The 23,494-nt window shown below is 51.3% G+C and overlaps 2 protein-coding genes across 2 annotated transcripts; one reads left to right on the forward strand and one right to left on the reverse strand.

Annotated features, from left to right (window-relative positions):
* The first annotated feature begins 177 nt into the window (after positions 1–177).
* Positions 178–21,621, forward strand: LOC110474848 (uncharacterized). The gene is made up of 18 exons (XM_077790640.1): positions 178–387; positions 1,075–1,241; positions 1,659–1,829; positions 2,059–2,194; positions 2,274–2,411; positions 2,630–2,768; positions 3,865–3,975; positions 4,513–4,602; positions 6,521–6,617; positions 7,135–7,202; positions 10,353–10,604; positions 11,633–11,845; positions 12,505–12,621; positions 12,714–15,653; positions 17,145–17,267; positions 19,006–19,099; positions 19,799–20,112; positions 21,355–21,621. Exons 4-14 carry the CDS (start codon positions 2,127–2,129, stop codon positions 12,900–12,902), a joined length of 1,482 nt encoding a protein of 493 aa, XP_077646766.1. The 5' UTR covers positions 178–387; positions 1,075–1,241; positions 1,659–1,829; positions 2,059–2,126; the 3' UTR covers positions 12,903–15,653; positions 17,145–17,267; positions 19,006–19,099; positions 19,799–20,112; positions 21,355–21,621.
* On the reverse strand, positions 14,093–16,311 carry GINS1 (GINS complex subunit 1). The gene is made up of 7 exons (XM_021538611.2): positions 16,213–16,311; positions 16,081–16,145; positions 15,885–15,980; positions 15,523–15,613; positions 15,235–15,351; positions 14,787–14,861; positions 14,093–14,531 (listed from the first exon to the last, which is right to left on the reverse strand). The coding sequence occupies exons 1-7, from the start codon at positions 16,285–16,287 to the stop codon at positions 14,463–14,465; spliced, it is 588 nt and encodes a 195-aa protein (XP_021394286.1). The 5' UTR covers positions 16,288–16,311; the 3' UTR covers positions 14,093–14,462.
* Positions 21,622–23,494: the final 1,873 nt, after the last annotated feature.

Below are 23,494 nucleotides of genomic sequence, written 5' to 3' on the forward strand. Positions count from 1 at the left end.
CACCTCTGTCACACTCCGCTGGACCCTCGCCGGGAGCTCCCTGCCTTTCTCGCCCTGAGGAGCCCAGAACTGGCCGCAGCACGGCAGGAGGAGCTGGGCAAGGAGGCGCCGGCAGCTCCCGCGGCCTCCTGCGCCGCTCCTCCCGCTTCCCCCGGGCGCATGCGCGGGGCGGCGGGGCCGAGGGGAGCCCGCAGGAGCCCGACTGGGCCGGGCCGGGCCGGGCCGAGCTGAGCGGAGCCGAGCTGAGCGGAGCCGAGCCGGGCCGGGCCGGGCCGAGCGGAGCCGAGCCGATGCTGCAGTGCCGCGTCCCCGGGGATGCATAGCCCCGTTCCCACGGTATGTCAGTGCCTCCCAAGCAGCCAAGACTCAGCGGCTCCGTGGCATGAGGTTTGTAAAAAGGATTCTGGTTGATGGCCTTGATCCGCAGCTCCGTGAGGTGATTTCCACTAACCTTGGGTAAGGAGCAATTAATTCCTTGCCAGGCCCCTGCACAGGACAGTTCGTTCGTGTTTAATGCTTTAATGCAATCCTGTAGGGAATCCAGACATCACACACTTAGAAGGGTTTCTCCATCCATTTTCCCGTGGTCCCCCACCAACCAACCAACCCCAAAAAAAAACAAAAAAGGAGGATCAGGTTTTACTGAGAATAATTCAGGCCAAGATACTTCTTTTCACAGATGGGTGATTCCACAGGATTCAGTCAGGCACCTGAGGGTGCTGACCTGGGGAGAGTTCTGCAAGACAGTTTTTAGATGTGGTCTGTACTGGAGCCACTGCGTGGTGACTGAAAGGCTCCCTTGGGAACTGCCTGAGAAGGAGCAATTCCTGCCTAAGTGGTGTGGGATTGTAAAACAAGACAACAGGGGGCTGTTGAGCCTGTTCTTTTTATGGGATGGAGAGGGGTGCACATCCTAGGAGAGGAAAAAACATCACCCCAGTTCTAATATTGACTTCAGGAATGCTGATGTCTCTGCACCTCACATGTAACACAGATTGTCCTCTTTTTAGTGCATGGACAAGCTTCATCCACTTTTGTTTGTTTGTTTGATGTAAAATACTTCTTTCTCCTTAGTGTATTCAGATCCAAGGACTGGCAGGGCATTTGCTTTTGAAGTAACACCACATGAACGTACTAAGTTGGAAGTGAATCTCTGCTTACCCTGACAGCCAGGACAGCTCAATCCAGGATCCTGACCAAAAAAAAAAAAAAAAGTCATTCTTTTGGCTTAAGACTTTGAGGTAACAGCTCTCTGAAGACTGGCTTCTTCCAAACTTGGTACAAAATTGGTGCTTTTGGAAATGTTGTGAGTTCTGTATCAGCTTTCTGGGTTCTGCTCTTTGTTCAAATAAAATGTTGGTTGTCAGTCCCCACCTGACAGTTTTCACAAGACCCTGTAAGTGATACAGCTTTCAGTGCTGGCCTTTCTGTGGATTCTGGGTGTTGATGGGTCAGCAAGGAGGCCAAACTGAATGGCCTGGGCCTGCAAACTGGCTCTTGTAGCTGCCAGGAGGGTAGCTCAGGACATCTCCCTCCTGGCAGCCTGGGGTTGTTTCTAAAATGTTCTTCAGTATTGATTTGATCTCTGAAGCTTCCCTTTGGTATTGAAAACCATCAGTTTGGCCCCACTGACTTATTCCTGCTGTTTTTTTCCTCAGCATCAGAGGAAGCAGCCTGTCCTTCTGGCCAAGCTACCTGGGCCCACATCACTTCTCCAGCCTCAGCAAAGACGCTGGATTTGCCGAGCCTCAACTTGTCATTGCCACCTGAGCCCTGGAAGGACTTAGAGGAGATCCTCAGGGTCCCTGGTTCTGCCTGGATCAGTGGTGGTGGGTGACGTGAGCAACTGCCCAGGGTGGGAGAAGCGCTTGCAGCCAGGTTCAGGATGGGTTTGGTCACCCCAGAGCTGAGGGAATGTGGGGGTGGATGTGATCTAGGCTTATCTGTGAGATGGGGGGGCATCCCTGGAAGACTGGAGGGTGGTCAGATGGTGTGACAACAGAAATGCTGCTGGAACTGTTAGAAGAGGGAGGAAGTGATCTCAGTCTGTCATTGCAGAGGCGGAGCAGCAGCACGGAGGAGCAGGAGAGCCTGCAGGGCTGCCTGCAGCTTTGGACACCACACTCATGGTCCCCAGCAGTGGCCTCCAGCATGCAGCTGGCACCTCCTACAGATACAAACTGCAGTGCCTCTGGTAGGGGCTCTGCTTCCCTGAGGGCCCTTCTGTGGGCTGCCTGAGGGGTCTCTTCATGCCCTGCTCGATGTGTCTGCAGGAGCCAGGTGAGGCAGATCGCCAGGGAGAGGGACAAGGCGAGGCTTGGTTTGGAGAAGGCAGAGAGACACTGCCAGCAGCTGGGCAGGGAGCTGGATGAGCAGTGCATCGCTCTGGAGCACACCCAGAGCAAGCTCAGGTAGGAGGGCTTCTTTTGGTGGGGTGGAGAAAATGTGCCTACACATCCCTTTTGAATCTCCCACTCGTTTTGCCAATGTGTCAGTGGCAGGAAAGTCCTTGAAGACCCCTCTCCACCCCTGTGATCTCGGCATCCTTCCAACAAAGCTCTCATCTCCTGCTTGTGGCCATCCAGGAACATGCTCTGTCTGTCCCAACCGTGTTGCTTTTTTGCCCCAGGAATTTTCAGGCAGAAATGGAGGCAAAAGAGCTGCTTTTGCAGCAAGCAGTGAGTCACCAGGCAAAGCTGGAGGCTGCTACACGGCTCCTCCAGGGCAAAGAGGCCAACCTGCAAGGGAGACTCAACCATGTGATGAATGTAAGTACAGCTGCCTTGGATTAAACACCTTCTCTCTTTCAGAGGTGGAAAAGCAGGGGTGGTGACAAATATAGATGGTTCACTTTGCTCTTGTTGGGAATAACAGAAATTTTATGCAGAAGAATCATCAGCCACATCCATACAGTTGCATTAAATACAGAGCTTGTTACCTTTCCATGCCATTACTAAACTGCTGTGTTGTCTGTTGGCAGTGATTTGGCCCTTGGTAACACCTAAAACACAGTGACCAAAGCTAAAATTGTGCCAGGGACCATGTCAACGGCAGAGATGATGGTGTGTGCATGCCTGGGATTGCCACAGTTCTGGTCAATGTAGAAGTACAGATGGAGATAGCTCAGGACTTGCTGCCTTTGTTAGCTGTGAGGGAAAGCACAATTTTGGGGAGCAGAGGTAGAGATGATCTGTGGGGCTGTCTAGCTCTTACTGTGCAAAACCCACTCCTGTCCTTTGGAGAGATGAGCCCATGTGGTATCAGCAATGTGCTTCCTGTCGTGGTTTAGGAGTGGCGCTCCCCAATTTTGTTCTCTTACCAAGACTCCCCAAACCACACTGCTGCTTGCTCACTCCCTCTCCCCACTTTTCAGTGGCTGGAGAGGAGAATGGGAGGCACAAAAGGAAAATACCATGGGTCAAGATAAGCACAATTTACTGGAAACAGCAGTGAGATAAGAAACAACCAGTGACAGCAAAAATATTAGCAACAAAAGTTTACAAAAGAGAGAGTGATTTACAAACAAAATGCTCATTGCAGACTAGCCACATTTTCTCTGGAAGGCATCTCCTTCTCCCTGGAACTGAGAGAGAGTGCCTTCCCTCTGTCCCCAGCAATGAATGAGGTGGTACAGAATAACATCTGGGCCTTAGCCACATCCCCTCCTGGTCACTGCAAAAACCAACCCTGTCCTGGCCAAAACCAGGCCATGTCCAGGGTCTCCTGGGAGCTGTGCTGTGTTTGGCCTGTTGGTGTGCCAGTTGTTTTACTGTCATCCTGTCCGTGCTGAGGACCTGTGGCTGAAAAGCCCACCCTGCCGTATCAGGACCCACTGCCTCAGGGAAATCTCAATTTTATCTGCAGGAGAACACACAGCTACAAAACAAGGTCACAGAGATGGCTGAGAAGCTGTCAGCCTCTGAGGAAATGGTGTTGGAGCTGCAAAAAGAACTCAACCACATTGTGAAGGATAAGGTAACCTTTCTCTGTTGAGTCAAATAACTTTTCAGAAATTCATAAAACATTTGATCTTGCATATTTTGTGTCAGTTTCTATGGTGTCCTCCTGTGTGAGCTCTCCTGTGCTTTAATGACAACCTAGAAGCTGGGGAAAAAAAAAAAGGTGTGAGGAAAGTTTCCAGTTGTAGACAATTCTGCAAATCTGCAGTCTTCAAGGGAAAATTTTTATAGAGTTTAGTTTCCAGAAAAGTTTTATTTTTCACTAGTATTGAAGTAAAGGGTTTGTTTTAGTATCTTCCACTCCTAAAATGAATCTGGGGAAGGAACTGAGTTTGTGATCTTGTTAGCCAGGAAAGCCTGCCTGTAGTTTGGTGTCTCACATGTGGAGAAAAATGCTTTTCCTCCCCATTCTGACCCATCCCACAGGTGATGGGCCCCTTAGGGAGCCTTCTGTTGAATGTGTGGGTGTAGCAGCTGATCCCAGTGAATTAGCAGAGCTTTTGACTCTCCATTTGGAGGTGATTTTCTTGATGAAAAGTGTTTTCTCGTGCAGCTGGAGCAGGGGGAGCCCCACAGCCCAGAGTTCCTGAAGCAGAGTGAGCGCTTTGCCGAGATCGTCCTGGAGTACGAGCGGCAGTGCCAGGTACGCGCGGGCAGCGTTGCTGCTGCTCCCTGCAGCACAGCTCTTGGGCTCTTTGGCCTGACGGAGGGGAAGGAGGCAGACCTGGTCATAGGGCAGAGGCATCCCTCTTACCTTCCTCAGTTCTGTCTCCTCAATCCTGAAGACTCCATGGGTTGTTTGCCTTGCCAGGATTTTGGCAGGAGAGAGTCGGGGTGGATCATAAATTCCTTCCCACTTGCAGCCATGGACTATTTTGTTAGGAAACCATGTACCTCTGTCGTTAAGGACAGACCCTGGGCTCTGTTGGATTTCTTATGAGCATAAGGAGAAAGCTGTTCTCCTAATTTGGAAATCATATTAACAGCTAAAGTCTTCTATCTTTTTGTTTCTCCCTTCCTTCCTACCCCCACTTTTAAAAAAACCCAAATCTTGGACTCTGCTAGAGAGTCAAGGTAAGCCAGTCCAGATACCTGGGGTGTGTATGTGGTCCAAAACTGGTGCTGTATCTGTGCTCCTTCCCAGAGCTTGGGGTTCTCTGAGGCATGAGCACAAACTCTGTTTCCCTTCTCTCATTTTTAATGTGTGTATCTTGCATTTTGAACTTGTGTATCTTTAACTTGTGATGGGTGCTGTGTTCTTTGAGTCCTGTGCTTGTCACATTGCCTGTTTGTTCCTACATGCTGTGTGTGTGGCTGGGGAGCACCCCTGAGCAGGGACAGTGACAGTCACATCCCCCCAGCAAGGGCTGAAATGCAGACTTTGAGCAAAGCCATTCTGTGCATGCATCAGGCAGCCCTCCTCCAAGCTGTAATTAAAGGCAAACATTCTGAAGCACTATCCAATGCAGCATTGCTCCAGGTGGCACCAGAAGGCTGAATATGCTCAGTGCTGCAATTTTGCCTCTCCTTGAGCAGCCACAGAGTTGTCCATGAGAATGCTAATGGATGGAAGGTTTGACCTTCAGGCTTCATCTGCCCCTCTGAAGGCACCCACTGGGGTTTGTCCTTTACCCTCGTTGAATGCTCTCAGTCCCCCTTTCCTGTTTACAGTGGAGATGAAACAAACTGGGTTTGCATTTGTCCACATCTGCTCAGTAGTATTTGTTACCTGGAAGTGTCCTAGTTTGTAGGCTCTTGCAGCACATCAGTTTCCTGGGTAGCCGGATGTGGGATGTAATTGGATGTCTGCTCAAAGTGGACAGTCCAGAAGAAGGCATGATGCTGTTGCTTCCAGTATAGGATAGAGGATGTGAAGTGAAGCAAGCAGCTGCCCACCTCCAGACACCTCCATGGAAGTGGCTCATTGCACTGGTGTGGTGGCTCATTTCTTGGTGTTCAGGGACTCCTTGCTGATGGAGATGGGATAAACTGTGTTGGCCTTGGGATGTCTGTGGCACCAGGGGACCGGCAGGACCTGCCTCGTGCTGTGCTTCGCATGGGATCAGCACCTTCCTCCCTTGTTTTATTCCTTCTGCTACCTGGAAATGTTCCCTCCCAGAGGCCTGTGGGCTTTGCTTCACTGTGACTCCTGCTGGTTGCCTTCTCTGCATAGAGCATTGCTTGTTGGCCAGCCCGTGTGCCCACAAGAGATCTTGAGGATGGAAACACAAAACTTTGGGCTCATGCTGAGATCATGATGTTTCTTCTGTGTTGGATTCTCCTAATGGTTATTTAGGTCAGGAGGGTCTCAGGAGGCCCAGCCCCCTGAGGTGTTGGCAAACCCCCTGGTTTTGTGTGCTTTTGCATTCTGGACAGTTGCTTTGTGCTTTACAGTGTGTAGTGATGGTGATCTTGGAAATCTGGGTTTATGCTTCTTCTTTGGCTTCTCCAAATTCTCTAATGTCATCCTTTGTTTGGGAAGGCTGTGTTGTGGCTGTGGGAGGCCCTGCCAGGAGCTTTGGAGGAGCTTTGCCCTGTGTCCTGAGCAGTGTTTGTTTCAGGTGCTGCACGACCAGAACAGAGCGCTGCGAAGGGAGCTGCAAAGGCTGCGCCTGCAGCTGCAGGAGAGCAGGGCTGAGGGAGCGCTGCCAGCAGCAGGTGATCCTCTCAGCACCAGCAAAGTTCCCTCTGGACCCAAGTTTGCAGGGGAACGTGGGGAGGCTTCTTGTGCCTGAACTGCTGCTGCCAGTTGTGGTACTGAGAGGGAAGAAGGAGAAGGTGGATCGTGGGGAGGAGGGAGATGGAGGAGAGGAGGGTTTTCCAACCTGAGAGCTGCTGATGGAACCTGTGAACTAGGCAGCTATGGGTGAACTGGCAGATTTTCAGTGTTGAAGATGCTGAGGAAACAATGCAATAAAAAGAGGAAGTAGCCCCAAACTGTGGATTGGAAAATTCAAGTTGAGCATTAGGTAAAAGCTTTTGGCTAAGAGGGATGATGCAGCTCTGGGACTAGTTGCCCAAGAGATGGGGAATGTCGCATCTTTTGGGGTTGTATGGACTGGATGAAGCTACAGCCATCCTGATCGGTCCTGTCTTGTAGGCCTCCCCTCACAGGGCTCCTCCCTGCCATCACTCCTCTCTCCAAGCCTTCTTGTTCCTACTTCTGTGTTTACAGAAATGTCACTCCCAGTGGAGGAGCTCCAAGAGCAGCTGCAGGACCTGAGGGTGCAGCTGGAAACCAAGGTGAGTGGGGGGCGGGGGAGGAATGTCCTGGCTGTTTGGTAAGCACAGCTGCTCCAGCATGACTGATGAGACATCTGCTCCAGCAGGGTTGCTGGAGAGAGAGTTCAGGCTGGGGAGCAGGATGTGCCTCATCACTCACGTGGGGTTATTTCATGTGCTTCTCCAGCTTGTCTTAGCTGGTAGGAGGGTTTGGAGCCTTTGCCTCACTGGCTGGCAAAGGCTCTGTGGATATCACTGTCACCTCGTGAAATGTTTTTGTGGGTCTTGTGAGGAACCAGAGATCACTCAGTGTTGTTGTTGCAGTAGAACCAGGGACATGACCAGGAGGAGAAGCAGCCAGGTGTCTCCTGATGGTAGGGGCTGTATCAGAGCCCTGTCACCCTTGGCTTGCAGCACACTTCTAAGCTGCTTGCTCTGAGATGACAGTGTGAGCCCAGCCTCCTCTTCAGACAGCTGTGAATGCTCGTGGGAGAGGACTCAGTTTCCACATTCACTCCTTTTGCTGCTGAACTGAGAGGTCAGTGATGCTGGGTTTTGTGTTACAGCACTGTGTGAGAAAATCTTAAACTGACATGCAGGTGATGGAGCAGTTCAAGGAGCACAAAGCTGCCTACAGATCTTCTGCCTGCTTTATAATCCTGCCTTTGTGCATATCAAATCCTGGAGTTTCTGGTGTTCCCAGGGGAGTTGGGGGGAGCAGCAGCTTCTCACCACCACATCCTGACAAGGAACCACTCTGCAGTGGAGGAGGGATATGAAGAGCATGGCAGATGATGCCCTGGCCTCTCCCTTCTCCTCTCTGGGGCTCCTTGCAAACAAGGAGAATGGGGAGAACCGTGCTGCTTGCTGGCAAGAAATAGGACTCACTGTTTTCTGCTCGTTAGACACTGCTGCATGAGACTGATTGTCGTCCTAAGTTCAGCAGGGACCAGAACTGCCTAAAGAGAGTCCCTTGTTGAGTGGGATCAGTAGATCAATCTGAATTTTAGCTATTGGAGGAGAGGAAAGCTCTCAGGAGCATGGTGTTAATATCCCAATCCTATCTCCTTCCAAGAGATAAATTACTATGAGGAAGAAATAGAGTTAATGTGGAAAAACTTTGAGAGGGAGAGGAAGGACAGTGAGGAAGGTTTCAAGGCTGAGATGTGCAAGATGGAAGACCAGAAAGAGATCTTGAAGAAACAGTTGCAAAGTACTGGGCTATAATTAATGGGCTGAAAGAGCAAAATGGGAATGGAGCCTGGAGCTGGAGGAGAGGTTTGAAATGGAACAGGCCAGTGTGGGACAGCAGCACACTGAAGAAATTTTCCAGGGCAAGCAGCTGGACCAGGACAGAGAAGAAATAATGCAGCACAGGGACAGACTGAGCCTGAGATATGGCACTGTTCTCTTCCTGGAGCTAAGGAGGAGATTAGGGGTGCATCTCCTCATACCAGAGTAGGTTGGGCTGATTTTTCACACGGCTGGAGAGCTGTTTTAATTTGGAAGAAAACCTGGGCAGAATTGCTGGGCTGCAGTAGTTTGAAGTGAGACATCTAACTCCCTTACATGAGTGCTTTTATTTCAAGACTAAGTTTCCCTGCATGTTCTTCCAGGCTGTGTTAGAGGCAGTGCCCAGCAAAGACTGTATCTTAAAATAGTGAGAGATATAAAAGAGCTTTCATTATTGTTTTCTTATTACCTCTTTCTTGGTCCTTCAGCAAACTTGCCTCTACTTGCTAGATGATCACAACTTGCTATCTTAAAAGCACTAAAAAATGTCCTAAATTTCTCCATATAGGTAAAAGAGATTGGCTTGTGAAAGAAAGAGGTTGTCACTGAATAACTGTTTATCTTACCTTCCTCCTGCCTCTGCCCTGCTGTGTCTCCCTTAAGGATCAGTGTTCCCCTTGGCAATATGCAAGCAGTGGCTTTTGCTAGGTCATTATCAGTATTTTGGGGCTGAGATACAGTGTAGGTGAGGGAGAAAGGAAGTGATTTGGCTGAAGTCTGTGGTAGAGCAGGGAAACAAACCCATATAACAGGAATACACGATGGACTGGCTGCAGTGGGAAGCTTTCAGAGTTGCTGGAAAAGATGTGATGGATGTGAGACCTGCTCCTTCTCTACTGTTGTCTCTTGATTGTCCCCACATGTTTTGCCTGAGTTATGGGAAGGTTTTTTCTCAGTTTTCTTTAGTCCTTGCTGTCATTGGAAACCAAATCCCTGATCTTCAGGGAGCTGGCACAGAATGCCAGAGTAAGCAGGGCTTGTGCATGGTTTTCTCACTCTGCTGTCTCTCCCTGCACAGGAGGCCTGTGCTGGCTGCTGGAGAGCAGCTTGCTGAAGAATTAACATGGGATGGATTTCTTCTTTAGGAAGCTTTAGATAGGTACTGGGGTCACCCACTGAGCCATAAATCTGGGGGGAGACAGCTTTCTGGTGTGGATGATCCTAGACTATTTAACTGTCCCTCCCATTGTTCTTCACCCCTTGGCTTTTAGGCCTCTGACAGTGTTGCAGGACTTTGGATGTCCCAGGCTGCCTGCCCTGAGCTGGGCTGGGCTGAGTCACCTGCTGGGGCAGAGGCACCTGACTCACTCCTCCATCAATTCAGGGCTATGTCTGTTTTGGCTTCTTGTTGCAGGCCAAAACCAGATGTGGCACTACCCAAAACAGGACTCTCCTCTGGGGAGCTGTGCTTTGCTGCTCTCTGGTCTGAAGCTGATCCTCTCCCTCTTCCCAGCAGGAAAAATGGGAGTGAGTTGGGTAGAGAGAAGTTGGAGGAGCTGGCTGAAATAGCAGAATTAACAGCATTGGTAAGAAGCCATTAACCCAGGCTCTTGGCTGAAGGATTTAGAAGGGCAAAAACTACACATGTTCACAGAGGAGAGCAAAAATGTTTGCTTCAAACATTCAAACCCAGTCTTCCTTCGAAGAACCAGCTTCATCTTATAACTTGTAAAGCAATAAAAACTTGTGTGACATTGAAAGTCTTACAGAAGGGGAGTCTTTAATGTCTGAATGACTTTCACTTCTTTGACTCTTTCTCCCCGAGATTTCTCTCACTCCCAGGCCCAAACCCACATGGCTCAATCAGTCTTTGTTGCCTGTGTTCCCACCCAAGCCTCCTGTGCATGATTTGTTGTTTCTTTTCTCAACCTTTTCCAGAGTGAGAAAGGCAAGGAGGAGCTCTGTCACCCGGATGTCAAGATGCCTCAGCTGGGCTGTGAACCCCCTGAGCACAAGTTTGGTCACAGCCATGGCCCTGGCACTGCCCAGCTGCAGAGCCAGAGCCTTCTGGAGGCTGAGTGGCTGCAAGGAGCAGAGATTGCTGCAAGGCTGGAGCACCACCAGAGGCATGCAGCATGTTGGATGGAGATGGAGCTGCTCCAACAGCAGCTCCAGGCCTCACAGGAAAAGGTGAGTGTCCTTCATTTGGTGGCAGGCTGCTGAGTGGTCTCTGTGACGTTGGTATTGTCCTGCCTGGGGCTGTGCTGGACACCCTCCCCAGGCAGTTAAAAGTTGTCCTCGTCCTGTTTTGTGGGGAACAAAGGATTCTCCCTCCTGCTCAGATATGGCTGAAGCCAGTTCAGGTGCAGTTGCAGAGAGGTCCTTGCTTGCTTGTCCCTGTGACACCCCCCTGTCTTTGTCCTGTGCAGGCTGGCTGGGCAGAGGGGATGGGGGCTGAGTGGGGGTGGCTCACACAGGGGTGCCAGGAGCTGTGGCTCCCTGTGGCTCAGCTGACAGAGGAGCTGGAGCAGTGGTAGCACTGGATAAGGGCTGCCAATGGATAACAGCAGCCAGGCAGGGCATGTGGAGGGATGGGAAATGAGGTGGTTAGAGCAGAGTAACGTGGGTCACTAGGACAGAGAGAGGAAAGCCAATGGGAGAAACCTTCCAATGTGTTAATATTCCTCTACCCTGGGGACTGGCTTTCCAAGGTACAGCTTACCCATGCCAGCTATCCCTAGGCAGCCCTAGTGCAAAGTTGGACCAGATTTGCTTCCCATTACCAGTTCTGCCCTTTGCTGGTGACAGGAAGCAGAGGACGTGTAGTACAGGACATTTAGTACGTCACAGCTAGCCTGGGATGTATCCAAGAAGCCAAGTGAGCAGCCCCCTCTTGTAACTCTTGCCTTTGTGGCCCTTGGTGCTGGGACTCCCTCCCAGAGAATGCCTTAGCAACTCCTGCTCCTCAGCAAGGGGAGCACCTCTCAGCAAAGGGTCTCTGTTTCTCCTCCTGCAGCTCTCAGTGCTCCCACTCCCTGGCTTTGCTGCTGCCCAGTGAGCACCACTGCCATGGTCCCGCAGCTCTGCTGTGCCCATGCTGGGGTGATAGCTGAGGTGAGGGGCACTATTTAATATCTCCTCTCTCCCAAAACACAGCCTGGGCCTGTCCTGTTATTGGCTCAAAGCTGTAACCAGCTGTCAACCTTTCTGTGTTACAGCTTTTGGAAGCCAAAGCCAACCTGAGCCTGGCCCAGGCCCAGCACACTCTGCAGTTGCAGCAGGCCAAGGCCCAGATAAACAACATGGTGCCAAAGAAGCAGTTTGAGCAGCTGCAGAACACCTTGAGAGAGGAACAGTGCAAGACTCAGCAGCTCCAGGAAAGCCTCCAGCTGCAGGCTGAGCAAGCATGCAGGCAGCTGGTCAGGACCCAGGTAAGCAGGGAATTGCAGGAGCTCAGTCAAGGGTACTGTGAAAGGAACATTGCTGGCCTGGCAGCCTGGAAGGCAGCTGTGATTGCAGCCACCAGAGGTTTGGGTGGAAGATGGTAGACATAAAGAATGCACTTGGAAAATGCACTTGCCTTCAAATTCAGCTGCAATTTTAATTCTTCATGAATCCTCCAGTCATCAGCCTGCACTCATATGGGTGAATTTATCTCTAGGGCACTGAGCAAACAGGTGTTGGGTTTTTGTGAGTTTGTCTTCTGGGCAAAGATAGGGCAAATTATAACCTAAGGAATTATAACAAGCAGGCACAAGGACTGCATCCAAGGAGACTTTGTCTCTCCTTGAACTTTCCTGGACATGGCTGGGAGATGGATTTCCTGCCCAATGGCTTATTTTTATAGAAAATACTGCTGTAAAATCTGTGCCTTGTCTTAAAACCGGTTGGGTGCAAACCTAGGGAAGGCTGTACTGCTCTAGACATCTGTCCCACTGCTCTTTGTACCCTGCACCTCTGATGAAGCCCGCTGCTCTGCCTCAAGGACTGTGAGGGTCCATGAGCAGGGCCTTGGGGAAATGTTCAGTCCAGGGTTGCCAGAGGCCAGGAGAGTGCTGGGACAACGCAAAGACTTTCTTGCCCACTGCAGGAGGAACATGAACAGCTGCTGCAGGCAGCTGTGGAGCAGGCAGAGGTGCTGGAACAGAGTCTGAGGAATGCTGAAGCTCTGCTGGCAGAGAGGGCAGCTCAGCTCAGAGATGCCCAGGTGAGTGCCAGAGGGGCTGGTGCTGTGTGTCCCTGCCCATCTGGTACCCCTGCATGGGATGCTGAACCTGAAGCCTACTGTCCCTGCTTTAGGCCCAGCTCTCCAGGAACAAACTATTGATTGAAGAGCTCCGTGGAGAGAACAGGAGGTTTGCAATGGCCCTGCAGGCTGCTGAGCTGAAGCAGAAGAACATGGAAGAGAAGAACCAGCTGTTGGAAGAACAAGCCTCAGCTCTAAAGCAGCTTATTGGAAAAATCACACCAGCATCTCTGAGTGGGTGATGGAACATCTGCAGTGGCAGCTCCATGTCCTGGCTGAGGCTGGTCAGGTGCAGAATGGGAGATACAGCTGGGTTGGGAAATTCGCCTTGTCCTCTCTGGTCTTGCCAGCATTTTCCTGTGCAGAAAATAGCAAATGGGGAGCCTAGAGTCCTTTGAGGAAACTGGTCCTGTGGATAGTTGAATTTTCTAACTGAAAGCAGTAGCCTTGGTGCCTTTCTCAGTGGCAGTGTGCTGTTGTCATGGCTGTCTCAGGACAGCCAGCTCACAGGATTTTCTTTGGCAGTGTTTGGTGGAGGTGCAGGTGCTCCCTCTTGGCAGAAGGTGGATGTTGGAGCCACAGTTACATCTCAAAAGCTAGGGCAGAAGGGCTTGCAGGACCCTGTGCCTGGCTCACTCCATGCAGGAAAGAAAGCCGAGTTGTGGCATTAAAATGTGTGCAATGTTACAGCACCTCCTGCTATCTCCGGTCTCCTCTGTATTTCAGTCACCTTCCCCAGCTGCTGCTGACATTTATTCCCAACAGCTCCTCCTAAAGCCCGAACCTAGGATCCAAAACCAACCACACTGTTGCCTCTGCAGTGAGCAGGACAGAGCAATGCTGTAATGCTGTAATCCTGTTCCTGCATTCTTCCCCAGCTCTTTGCTTTTTCAGCTCCAGTCTGAGATGGGAGTTAAGCAAACCGCTAGTCTTACCTAGGGCTGATGTTTTTCCAGGTGTTTTCCCAGATGCAGTGCAAGAGCTGAGAAGCTCCATTAGGAAAACCAAACAAGGAAAGCAGCTCTTCAGCCTTGTTCTGGTTTTGTGCTAGCCAGAATGCTTAAAACCCTCTGCTCCCTTTCCCACCCTAAATAGCCCATAGGCCCTACCAAACCAGTGCTGTAGGATGAGATTCTTCAGAGGAACAGAGACACAGGCCAAGCACACTGGGAAAAACCCAGGTCCACGACCCAGACTGCAATGATCATTCACACAGCACCTCAGGAAACAACATTTATGGGTTTCTGATGGGGACAAGACTTCCTGTCTGATCCTGGAAAGAACCTTGTACAGCCTTGTCTGATACTTGGAGGAGCAGTTCCACTGAGAAACTTAAATAACCATTGCACTGCAGGGTCAGGATGGGTTTGGGTGGAGAGCCAGATCACAGTGCTGAATGAACACCACATTAACTCTTAAAAACCCAAGAGACTGAGGCTGAAGGAGTTCTTTATTTTGGAGCCATGGAGTTTTCTTGGCTTCTAGAGCCCAGCCAGTTGGTGTCTTACATGCACAGTGTGAACAAAGAACTACTCCGAACAAAAATGCATTCACAAACTCTGGGTGTAGCTGTGGGGCTTGGATAATGCTCCCCCACTATCCTGGATTCCCAGGATTGCTATATTACCAGCATGCACCCTTTGCTCATGAAGAGCTGTGGTTTTAAGGCATCAAAGGCTGATAGAAGGAGTGGCAGGGTGCCACTGCAGAAGTACTGAGGAGTCTCAAGTCCTGCACACCAGAGCTCAGTCCCCATCGTGGGCAAGCCACCAAGCAAGAGCTGTCCCTCCCATCCTGCACACTTAGGACAGAACATGCTCCAGGATTCCTTGTCTGATCAACTGCTCACATTTCCAGCGGGGTAAGAAGTGCTGCACAGAAACACAGAAAAACCCTCCTAGAATTTGTTAGATTTGTTACTGCACACAAGCAGCTCTGTTTTGTGCTGCACATCCAGTGCCTCGTGGTACCAGATCAGGCAGAGCTGCACTCTGGACCCTGCAGACATCACATGCAAGGAGCTGTGTGTGCAGGGACTGGGGCATGCTGCAAGGCCAGCATAAGCAGGGTGGTGTCATGGGAGTGAGAGGGCAGGAAGAGAGCAGAGCACACTCCGCCACAGGTACCTGGCTGTTCTTCTTCAACAGGATGGTAGTGCCATCATCGACCTCGAACTCCCCATGGTCTCTTAAACACCGCACCTGCAAAGGGGAAACACAACTCTGTAAGAGTCCCATGGAAAAAAAAAACAACCACCCTCTCCAGGTAACAGTCCCGGGCTTGGGAACATGGTTTCTAGTTGGTCTAGTTAAGTTTCTGCAAAAGCTGCAAAAACTTCTTACTGTTTAACTCGCCCCACCACAGACTCCCTGCAAGACTAGAAGTGCCATACTTTGTGCTCTCAGTAGAAGGAGGAAAATGCTGGCAGACAGTAAAGCATAGAAACCTGTGAAAGCTTTGGAGCTCTGAAAGGTTTTGCTTGGTGAACTGACTTGGGATGGGGATGAAGCGCTCAAAAAGAGATAGTCAGGAAAATGTTTATCTTTGGATAGAGGCGAGAAATCTTGCACTTACTTCAATGTACAGGCTTTTAGGAGGTTTGATGTCCTGTGTGAGGTCCAGCCCCTCCTCTCCTCCTACTGACCTCATGTAGGTAGCCAGAGACTTTTTGTACCGATTGAACCACTCTACCTGTGGGCGTTAACAGGGTTGTACCCACAGACAATGAACACACACAAGTCAGTATTTACAGAGAGACATGTTAAATGTCATGTTTATGGTGTGGGGGAGACTACCCTGTTTTGATTTTACTAAATAATCCATCAGAAGGGATATGTGAGAAGAGAAATGAGGTTGACTCACTTCCTCAGCTGACATGTGGAACTGGATGGTGTTGGGCAGAACGCTGCCATACTCCCACCTCAGTGCTCGGATCCGTAGCAACCGGTCATACCTAGGGGAAGAAATGGGGCAAACCCAACACCTCTGCTGAGGTGAGTGCTGGCAATATCCCCAAGCCACAGTGACATCCAGTAATGTACACTTTTAGAGCGGGAGCAAGCAGAGCCTTCTCTTTGCGGTGGTATCAGCAACAAGCACAAGGGGAACCAGCTCTACAGCTGCCTTGCTGCTCGTGGAAAAGCCACCTGCCCGTGCCGAGAGTCCCGACCCCCTGTGCCAGCAGGGACGAAGCCAGGGGAGGCAGCTCCCCCCGCAGCACTCACAGGTAGGCCAGGAGGCAGCGCTGGTTCCGGAGCAGGCAGCAGTGTCGGAACCGGATGAGGAAAATCAGGTCCGTCCGTCCCGCCTTCGCTTCGGACCTGGGGATGAGGAGAAGGAGAAAGAGGAGTAGGAGAGCTGCGGGCCGGGGAGCGCCGCCCGTGCTGTGCGGGACGCGCCGGGAGCGGGCGCCCAACTCACACGTCCGCCTGGTTCCGCTCGTACAGCGCCCGCATCTCCTCCAGCGCCTGCCGCATCTCCTCCGTCTGCAACAGCGGCACAGTCAGCGGGAGCGGGCCGGCGGCGGGCCCGCCCGCTGTCCCCGGGGCTCACCCGGAAGGGCGGGAGGTGCCCGCCGGCCGCGCGGTGCAGCTCCCGCACCAGCTCCAAGCCGCGCTCCGCCGCCATCGCGCCCGCCCGCGCGCGGGAAACGCGCCACCACCAGCCAATGGCGGCCGCGCCGCGCCGCGCCGCAGCCAATGGGGCGCGAGGGGCGGGGCCTGGGGGGCCCCGCCGCCGGTGTCAGCTGTGGGGCGCCCCTGACGGCCTCGGGGCGCGCTGGGAGCCCGGCGCGGGGATTGCTGCCGCACATCGCCCGCAGTCCTCGGGCTCGGGTGGGGACGGCCGGTCCGGCCGGGCACAGCGCCGGGCACAGCGGGGCTCCCCGGGGAAGGCGCTGAGGACATGCCCGGCCAAGGGCCCGGAGTGCTCGTATGCCCCCAGAACTCCTGGAACTCTGATGTGGGTGCTCTGTACAAGCGCTTGTGGCCTAGGGCAGGGGGATTTCTCACAGGGACACGGAGCCATTGGAATGGGAATGGCCTTAGGATGAAGGAAGGCAGGTTTAGATGAAATATCAGAGGAAGTTTTTCCCTGGGAGGGTGGGCAGGCCCTGGCACAGGTGCCCAGAGCAGCTGTGGCTGCCCCCGGATCCCTGGCAGTGTCCCAGGCCAGGCTGGACACTGGGGCTGGAGCAGCTGGGACAGTGGGAGGTGTCCCTGCCCACGGCAGGGGCTGGAATGGGATGAGCTTTAATGTCCCGACCACCATTTAGTGATTCTGATGGTCTTCCTGAGGTCAGTCAGCCTGAGGAGCTGTTGCAAATTCAGGCTGAAAGATGAATGCTCATAATTTACAATGTGTAAAGCAAGAATGAATGCCTAAAAAAATTCTAATGCATGATTTTATAATTTTTTTAAGAAAATGGATGGGGAGAGGTGCTTCCTTTTATTTTATTCTGAATAAATGTTATTTCTTACTTACAGCATGGTAGAAACCTGATTCTGCTCTGGCTGCTCAACGACACTTGGCAGCATCTACAGGTGCACCTCAAGGAACCTCGACTGCAAGAGAGATTTGTTCTGTTTCAGTATTGACTCCATTGACAGGTAAATACAAAATGTTTGTTGGTCAGCCTGCCAGCTCTACTTCATTCACCAGGCATCACACTGAGGGTGCTCCTGTCATATCTCTGGGAAGTCTCAAGGGAGCTTTTTCTGTGTTGCTGCTGTTGGCATTAGAGTGCTCAGTTGTGAGGAACATCACCTGTGTAAGGCAAATCCTAGGAAAAAAAAAAAAAACAAAAAAACAACCCAAAACAGCCAGGTCTGCCTTTTGTATGAGAAATTGCATTCCAGACAAGAAAATATCACCAGGTCCAGGGCACAGGAAGGGTCCTTCTCATTTGATCAGAGGAGTGGCTGAGGGTCTCGAGAACAGAGATTTTTTTTTTATTTGAAGCTAGAGGGTACTACTATACCCTCTTTAACTTTTTTCTTTCTTTACTTTACTCTTGTGCTTTTTTTAGCTTAAGCAATTGTATCCTCTTAAAAATGCAGTCTCTGTATTGTAGGAGAAAATTGGTTTAGTCTATGGCTATACAAGAAAAGTCTAGCTAAGCCTACTCTATTATTTCTTTCTACTCAGGATTCTTCCCTCATTTTCTTCTGACATTTCAGGTCTTAGACTGTCTCTCTTTTCTTTTAGATTAGGGAGGAGTAAGGTTTTGTAAAGTTTTCCTTTTTCAGGAAAGGGTTAAAAGCCTTATCTCCCAGGATGGCTGAGATCTTACAGCAGGCTGCTGAACTCTTATGGCTGGGCACTTCCTTTTCTCTTATTTTTGTTTTCTTTGTGGTGTACTGCTGGCACATGATATTAAATTTTTAGGTGGAATGGGCTCTTTCTTTCTCTCTCTCTCTCTGGGGGGCTTGCTTGGGACATTTTAGTGGCTTTTTACCTTTATTATGTCTTGTGAGGGAGCTGGTTTGGTTTCATTCTCCTCACCCCTCTTTCTTTTTCTGGGTCTCTGGTCTGCTTCAGTTACAGGTGGCATGGCTTCCCCTCTGTACTCGTGGTGGACTGGAACAGAAGAGAGAGTTCTCTTGGGAGTTCTTTGCTTTTAACCCCCTGTGTTTTCAGAAGCATGTCTAATGCTTTTAGTGGTCACTTTAAGTGTTAATATCTAAACTTGATGACTGATTAATTTGACTCCAACTTTTTGAGAAACTCACTTCTATGTCAAACTATGATAGGTGGGCAAAGGCAAATCTGACAGCTGAGTATGTGCTTGACACCCTCACTCAGCCCTCTTAAAATCTGTCTAGAAAATGAAAGTGTGCTTGGGTTTAGTCAGTTTATAGCACTGAAAAGTGGTCTTAAGGTATTCCTCAGTAACTATATCATGAATCAAGGCTTTATGCCAGATTCTTTTATGCAAGCGTTGTTCTGATGGACAGTGTTCACCTGAACTAGTTTTAATGCCTCTGTTTTTTTCTGAAGTTCACATTTATTTTGCTGTATTGCTGTGGATGTTCACCCTCGTGCTCTGGACAGTGCCTTTGGGTTTTTTTCTTAATTCTACAGCTACGATACCTTATTTTTTGGCAGTAAAATGGCATGGCAGTAAAATTCGCCACAGCACTAACCTGGCTGCAGAATGGCACTTTTCTTGCAGAGTAATGCTGCTTCTCCCAGCCAGCTCTGCACTGTTCCTGGTGTCTGTGCAATTTTTCACTGCATCCTGCAGCCCCAGAATCCATGGCTGCCTCTCAGGGTTCTGGAGGAGTGCTGTGTCTGGATTTTTGGCTTCAGAGTGAGAAGTGCATGATCTGAACTGTGGCATCTCAGCTGTATTCTAGGGACCCCAGGAAAGCAAGCTGTTATTCACGAGGAACCTCTGACTCTTGAAAGTCGAGCTGTCTTGCAGGAGGTGCTGGAAAAGGTGAGATTTAACCTCATACCATTCTTTGTCTAAATCACCTCTGTGAAACCTTAATGTTCTTCAATACTTTATTGGGAACAGCTTATTTCACCCAGAGTAATTTAGTGCATTGTAGCATGTCATTGGTATCTTGTGTTATGCAAGATTTTCAGTAACTTTTCCGTCAATTTTCATGGTAACTAGCATTTTCTGTTTTTCAAGCACAGCATTAGGCTCCTACTTATGTCTCAGTAATTTGGTATGTTGTTTCTAGTTAGTTCTGATTCACTTCTACAGATCTTCACTTACCTTTTAGTCATGTTTCTTCTTGCCTTTCGTGCAAATGGACCTAAATCTTTTGCTGTAGCTTTGTGTTGGAATCTAACATCATCAATCAAGTTGGTGTTTTGCTCTAGTAAAATCTTGTGGCTGCAGGTAGGAAGAGATGTGAGCAAATAGTGTGAGGAAGTTGACTGTGGAGACTGAAGGTTGTCCAGCTAAAGCTGAGTGTGTGGCTCTGACACTGAGGATGGAAACCTGTCCACTGTGTGGGTGTTAGAGCTGGGTGAGCTTTCTAAGTATGAGAGCAGCAGGGAAGGAATCAAATGAAAAGAATCGTTGATGTGAGATGAGATTTGAGCCCTTTCTGACACCCACGCGTGCTCTTTGTGTTGTCAAATCCCGCGTGTGAGCCAGAAGCTCTCCCTGCCTATTTTGCAGGTGGATGTGCCATTCAAAGCCCTGGAGGCAGGGCTGAGCACCGGCGAGCCGCGCGTGGCTGCTCTGCACAGGGGGCGTGGCAGGAAACACTCGCTGAGTGCCGGAGGAGCGAACGGGAGCCTTGGCCCTGCCATCCTCTGGGATCTGCGGGGACACTGCAAGCACTGGCAAAGAGCCGAGAGCCATGGGAGCAGCGCTGAGCGAGGCTGTGTCCCAGCCAAGGAGTTCCTCCTGTGTCCCTTAAGAGGATACCCCAGGGCTGGTTTTCTGCATCAAGACTTCTGATCAGACCATCTGTAGACCTCTGGCTTAATGTAAATATTTATTTATGTTTGTCTCTGACAGCAAAGCATGTATCTCCTGACTTTCCTGCTATTCAGTATCTGCTGAACTGGCTGTGCATTTTTCCTAAGCTAAGGAAAACCCTCCCTCTGATTCTGTAATTTCCAAAGGAGCAGCATTGAGTCACTTATGTTTTTCTTGTCTCCATAACTTTAGCTTGACTCGTGCTCAAGGACAGGAATGACTCAAGAACTGTATGTGGTGAATTGTTAGTTTGGCGGGGGTTTTTGCAAGTTCAGGGCTAAAATGTGATGTAAGAAGAGGCTTTTTTTGCAGCATTAGATTTTTGCAGCATAGCAGCTTTTCAAGCTTTCTAAGTAAGTCACTTCATTCAGATTTAAACTCTCTTGAAATATGCTTGATATGTTTTTTTTTCCATTGTTATGTTAGTTTTTGTTTTGTTTGATTTGGCTTTCTTTTTTGCCTGGCGTGGGAAAATTTTACAGCTCTCATTTTTTTCTTCTCCAGTTGAGTATAGTGTTACCTTCTTAATTCAAAAACCATTTGCTGTATGGAAAAAGCACCTTGCCTTTGTGAAGGGCCAGGTGGGAACTGTTTTAATGGCCAGTGGCACAGCCCCGTAGCACACAATTCCCAGGAAGTGGGGAGCCCTCTGCCAGGCAGAGCCACCTGGCCAGGTTCCTGCGGGTGCTGCTGCTGTACCCGGCTGATGAGGTGAGAAGCAGCTTGGCTTTACTGCCAAAATAAAACTCACCCGTTTTCCTATGAATCCCAGCAAAGTGGTCCCAAAGGCTCTGTCACTCAGTCTCTGCTTCCATTGGTGTGGAGAGGCTGGATCCCAGTTATCACCCCAGCAGTGCCCCTGCCTCCCTTTTCCCCACTTTTCTGTTCCAGTCGTGCGAAACATTCAGGCTTTGTTTTCTTCCCCCTGCGGTTCACTGCAGATCCCAGAAAACCCACAGGAGGGAAGATCATTCCTTGTGCTTCCACCTCCAGGTGAGAGAGGAGATGGTCACATCCTAGGAGCCTGATTTTGGAATGTTTTATGGAATTGGCCCAGTGGCTTTTACTTCTGGGGTTCCTGGAGTCTGTCCCTGGCAGGTCCAGCCTGTGCTTCAACTGAGAGCCCTCAGTCCGCAGGGAAATGAACCTTTGGGGAAGTTCTTACAGCTCTGCTTAGTGCTTTATGAATGGTGATGATTTTCTGGAAGTAGGCTGTCCATTCTGACCCTTTTTCTTCCCTCTCCCTGCAGACTGTACCTGCTGAGAGGCTGAGGTGAGACCAGGATCTGTAAAATCCCTGACTCTCCGTGTTTTCCTGAGGCTGAAGCCGTGTTTGCTGTCAGTGACGACAGGGTGGGAGATGCTGAACACTGAAAACTTTGGGGTTTTTCCCCTGAACTCCCCAAGACTCTCTGCAGCTGTGCCCTGTCTATCTCTTGAAAGAGTTTCTGGGTTTACAAAGGTTTTTACATTCTGCAATATTTATCTATAACTCGATTAAAAAGAATCATACTGTATCAATGTGGTGTTAATTACTTTGAGTTGGTTAATTAAAGCGAATTGTTGGTAAGGGGTTTGAGCATCCCTTAGTTGGAGCTGGCATCTCTTATTTAATTTCTCTTCATTCCTTTAATTTCTTTCAATTATTTCTTGAGCCATTACTGCAATTAGGATGTACAGTAAGGACAAGAGCATTTCTGCCCTGCTGGATTGGGAAATCCGAGCCCAATTCCTTGGAGAGATTGAGGGGATGGGGATCTGTGCCTCAAGCTGGGTTTTGACAGTGGGAATTTGGTGAGGAAGGAAGAGGAGAGATCCCACGGAAAGTGGCTGAGGCCAGTTCCGCTGGCTTTGGGTGCTCCTACCCCCGAGAAAATCATCCTGGCTGAAGGGAGCTGGAAGAAGCCAGGGGGCTGCGCCGGGGGCTGTGCAGGGACCCCAAACCCTGGTCAGGGGCGCTGGGCAGTGCCAGCTGCAGAGGAACGCTGCAGAGGGGCTGCGCTGGAGCCCCTCAGCTTCCATGCAGAGATGCTGGCACTGCGGGGCTTTCGGGACACTGCCGAGAGGCTCCGCTGCCAGAGCCGGGGAGTTCTCCCGTTCTTTTCTGTCGTGCTGGGCACCTGGCAAGTCCTTAGAGCCCCGCAGGCTGCCAGTGCCAGCGGAGCAGCTGGAATCACAGACGGTCACACAGAAATCGGGCTGGGAGAGCAAATGAGCCGTTCCATGTTGTTTTTCACAACGCGTTTTGGATTTATACCAGAATCTCTTCTCTCCCCTCAGACCCCGTACCCCTGAGTTCTGAGTTTTCTCACAGAAATGTCTCGGCCTGCACCGGGAAAAAGAAAATTCCCTGGCACGGCGGGGAGCGCGGGGTTTGGGGGTGCTGGGGCGGCACGGGGGTCCCCGCGCCCCGGCCGGTCTCGGTCAGCCCCGGGAAATCGCCGCCGCCGCCGGCTCGGCCCCGGCGCCGCCCCGGTGCTCCGGCCCGAGAGAGACCCCGACCCGCCCGCCGGGGCAGAGGCGGCACCGCCGGGAGCCGAAGCGGCAGCCCCGGGCCCATCCCGGCGGGCCGGGAGCGATGGCCCCGCCTCCATCCCGGGCGGGCCGGAGCCTCAGGGGCGGGGCCGGGCCGGAGCCTCAGGGGCGGGGCCGGCGCTGGCTCAGGTGCGCGGGACCGCGGGGCACCTGCGTGGGGTGGGGCCGAGCTTATTTAAGTGCCGGGAATCGCTGCAGCCGCCATTTGCTCACTCGGAGCGCGGTGCGGGTGGTGGGTTCTGTGCGGGCTCCGCAGCTTTGCCCGTCTCTCCTTCTCCCCCTTTACACTTCCTTCCTCCTGCTCCCATTCCCCTTCTTTCCCTGCCTTTCCCCCGTTTTTCCTGTCCTCCCCAAAGCCGACTGCTTTCGCTCCCCTTTTGTGCCCCCTTCTACTCTTCCTTCCTTCTGCTCCTATTCCCCTTCTTTGTCTTCCTCCTTTTCCTTCTCGTCCCATTTCGGCCTCCCGTCCCACCATCTACCCTTCCTTCCTTCTCTCCATATTTCTGTTTTTTCTCCCCTAAACCCACTCTCCCTCCTCCCCCAAACGCGACGCCCCCCACTCGTCCCTCACCTGTCCCTGCCCCGCTGCTCCGTTCCATTCCCCCTCTCTCCCTCCTCTGTCCCGTCCCTCTTTCCCCCTGCCGGCCTTTCCCCACCCCGCCCGCTTTCCTCCGCAGCCCGACCTCCCTCCCCACCTTCCCGCATGCCCCGCTCTGCCTCCTCTCTTCCCGTCCCTTTTTCCTTCTTTCCTCGCAGCCGCGGGGCTCGGGGCGCCGCAGAATAAAGCCCAGAGGGCCGGAGCCGGCGCCCCCCGCCCTCGCTGGGGTCCCCGCACGGGGCCGGAGCCGCTCTGCG

This window comes from Lonchura striata, unplaced genomic scaffold (assembly GCF_046129695.1).
Source record: "Lonchura striata isolate bLonStr1 unplaced genomic scaffold, bLonStr1.mat Scaffold_149, whole genome shotgun sequence".
NCBI lineage: Eukaryota > Metazoa > Chordata > Aves > Passeriformes > Estrildidae > Lonchura > Lonchura striata.

Coding starts and splice junctions, on each gene's coding strand:
- LOC110474848 (XM_077790640.1), top strand. CDS start 2,127: ATGGTCCCCAGCAGTGGCCTCCAGCATGCAGCTGGCACCTCCTACAGA. Junction 2,412..2,629: donor CACACCCAGAGCAAGCTCAG/GTAGGAGGGCTT, acceptor TTTTTGCCCCAG/GAATTTTCAGGCAGAAATGG. Junction 11,846..12,504: donor GGCAGCTGGTCAGGACCCAG/GTAAGCAGGGAA, acceptor TGCCCACTGCAG/GAGGAACATGAACAGCTGCT.
- GINS1 (XM_021538611.2), bottom strand. CDS start 16,287: ATGGCGGCGGAGCGCGGCTTGGAGCTGGTGCGGGAGCTGCACCGCGCG. Junction 15,981..16,080: donor GAGCGGAACCAGGCGGACGT/GTGAGTTGGGCG, acceptor CCTCATCCCCAG/GTCCGAAGCGAAGGCGGGAC. Junction 15,614..15,884: donor CGCTGCCTCCTGGCCTACCT/GTGAGTGCTGCG, acceptor TTCTTCCCCTAG/GTATGACCGGTTGCTACGGA.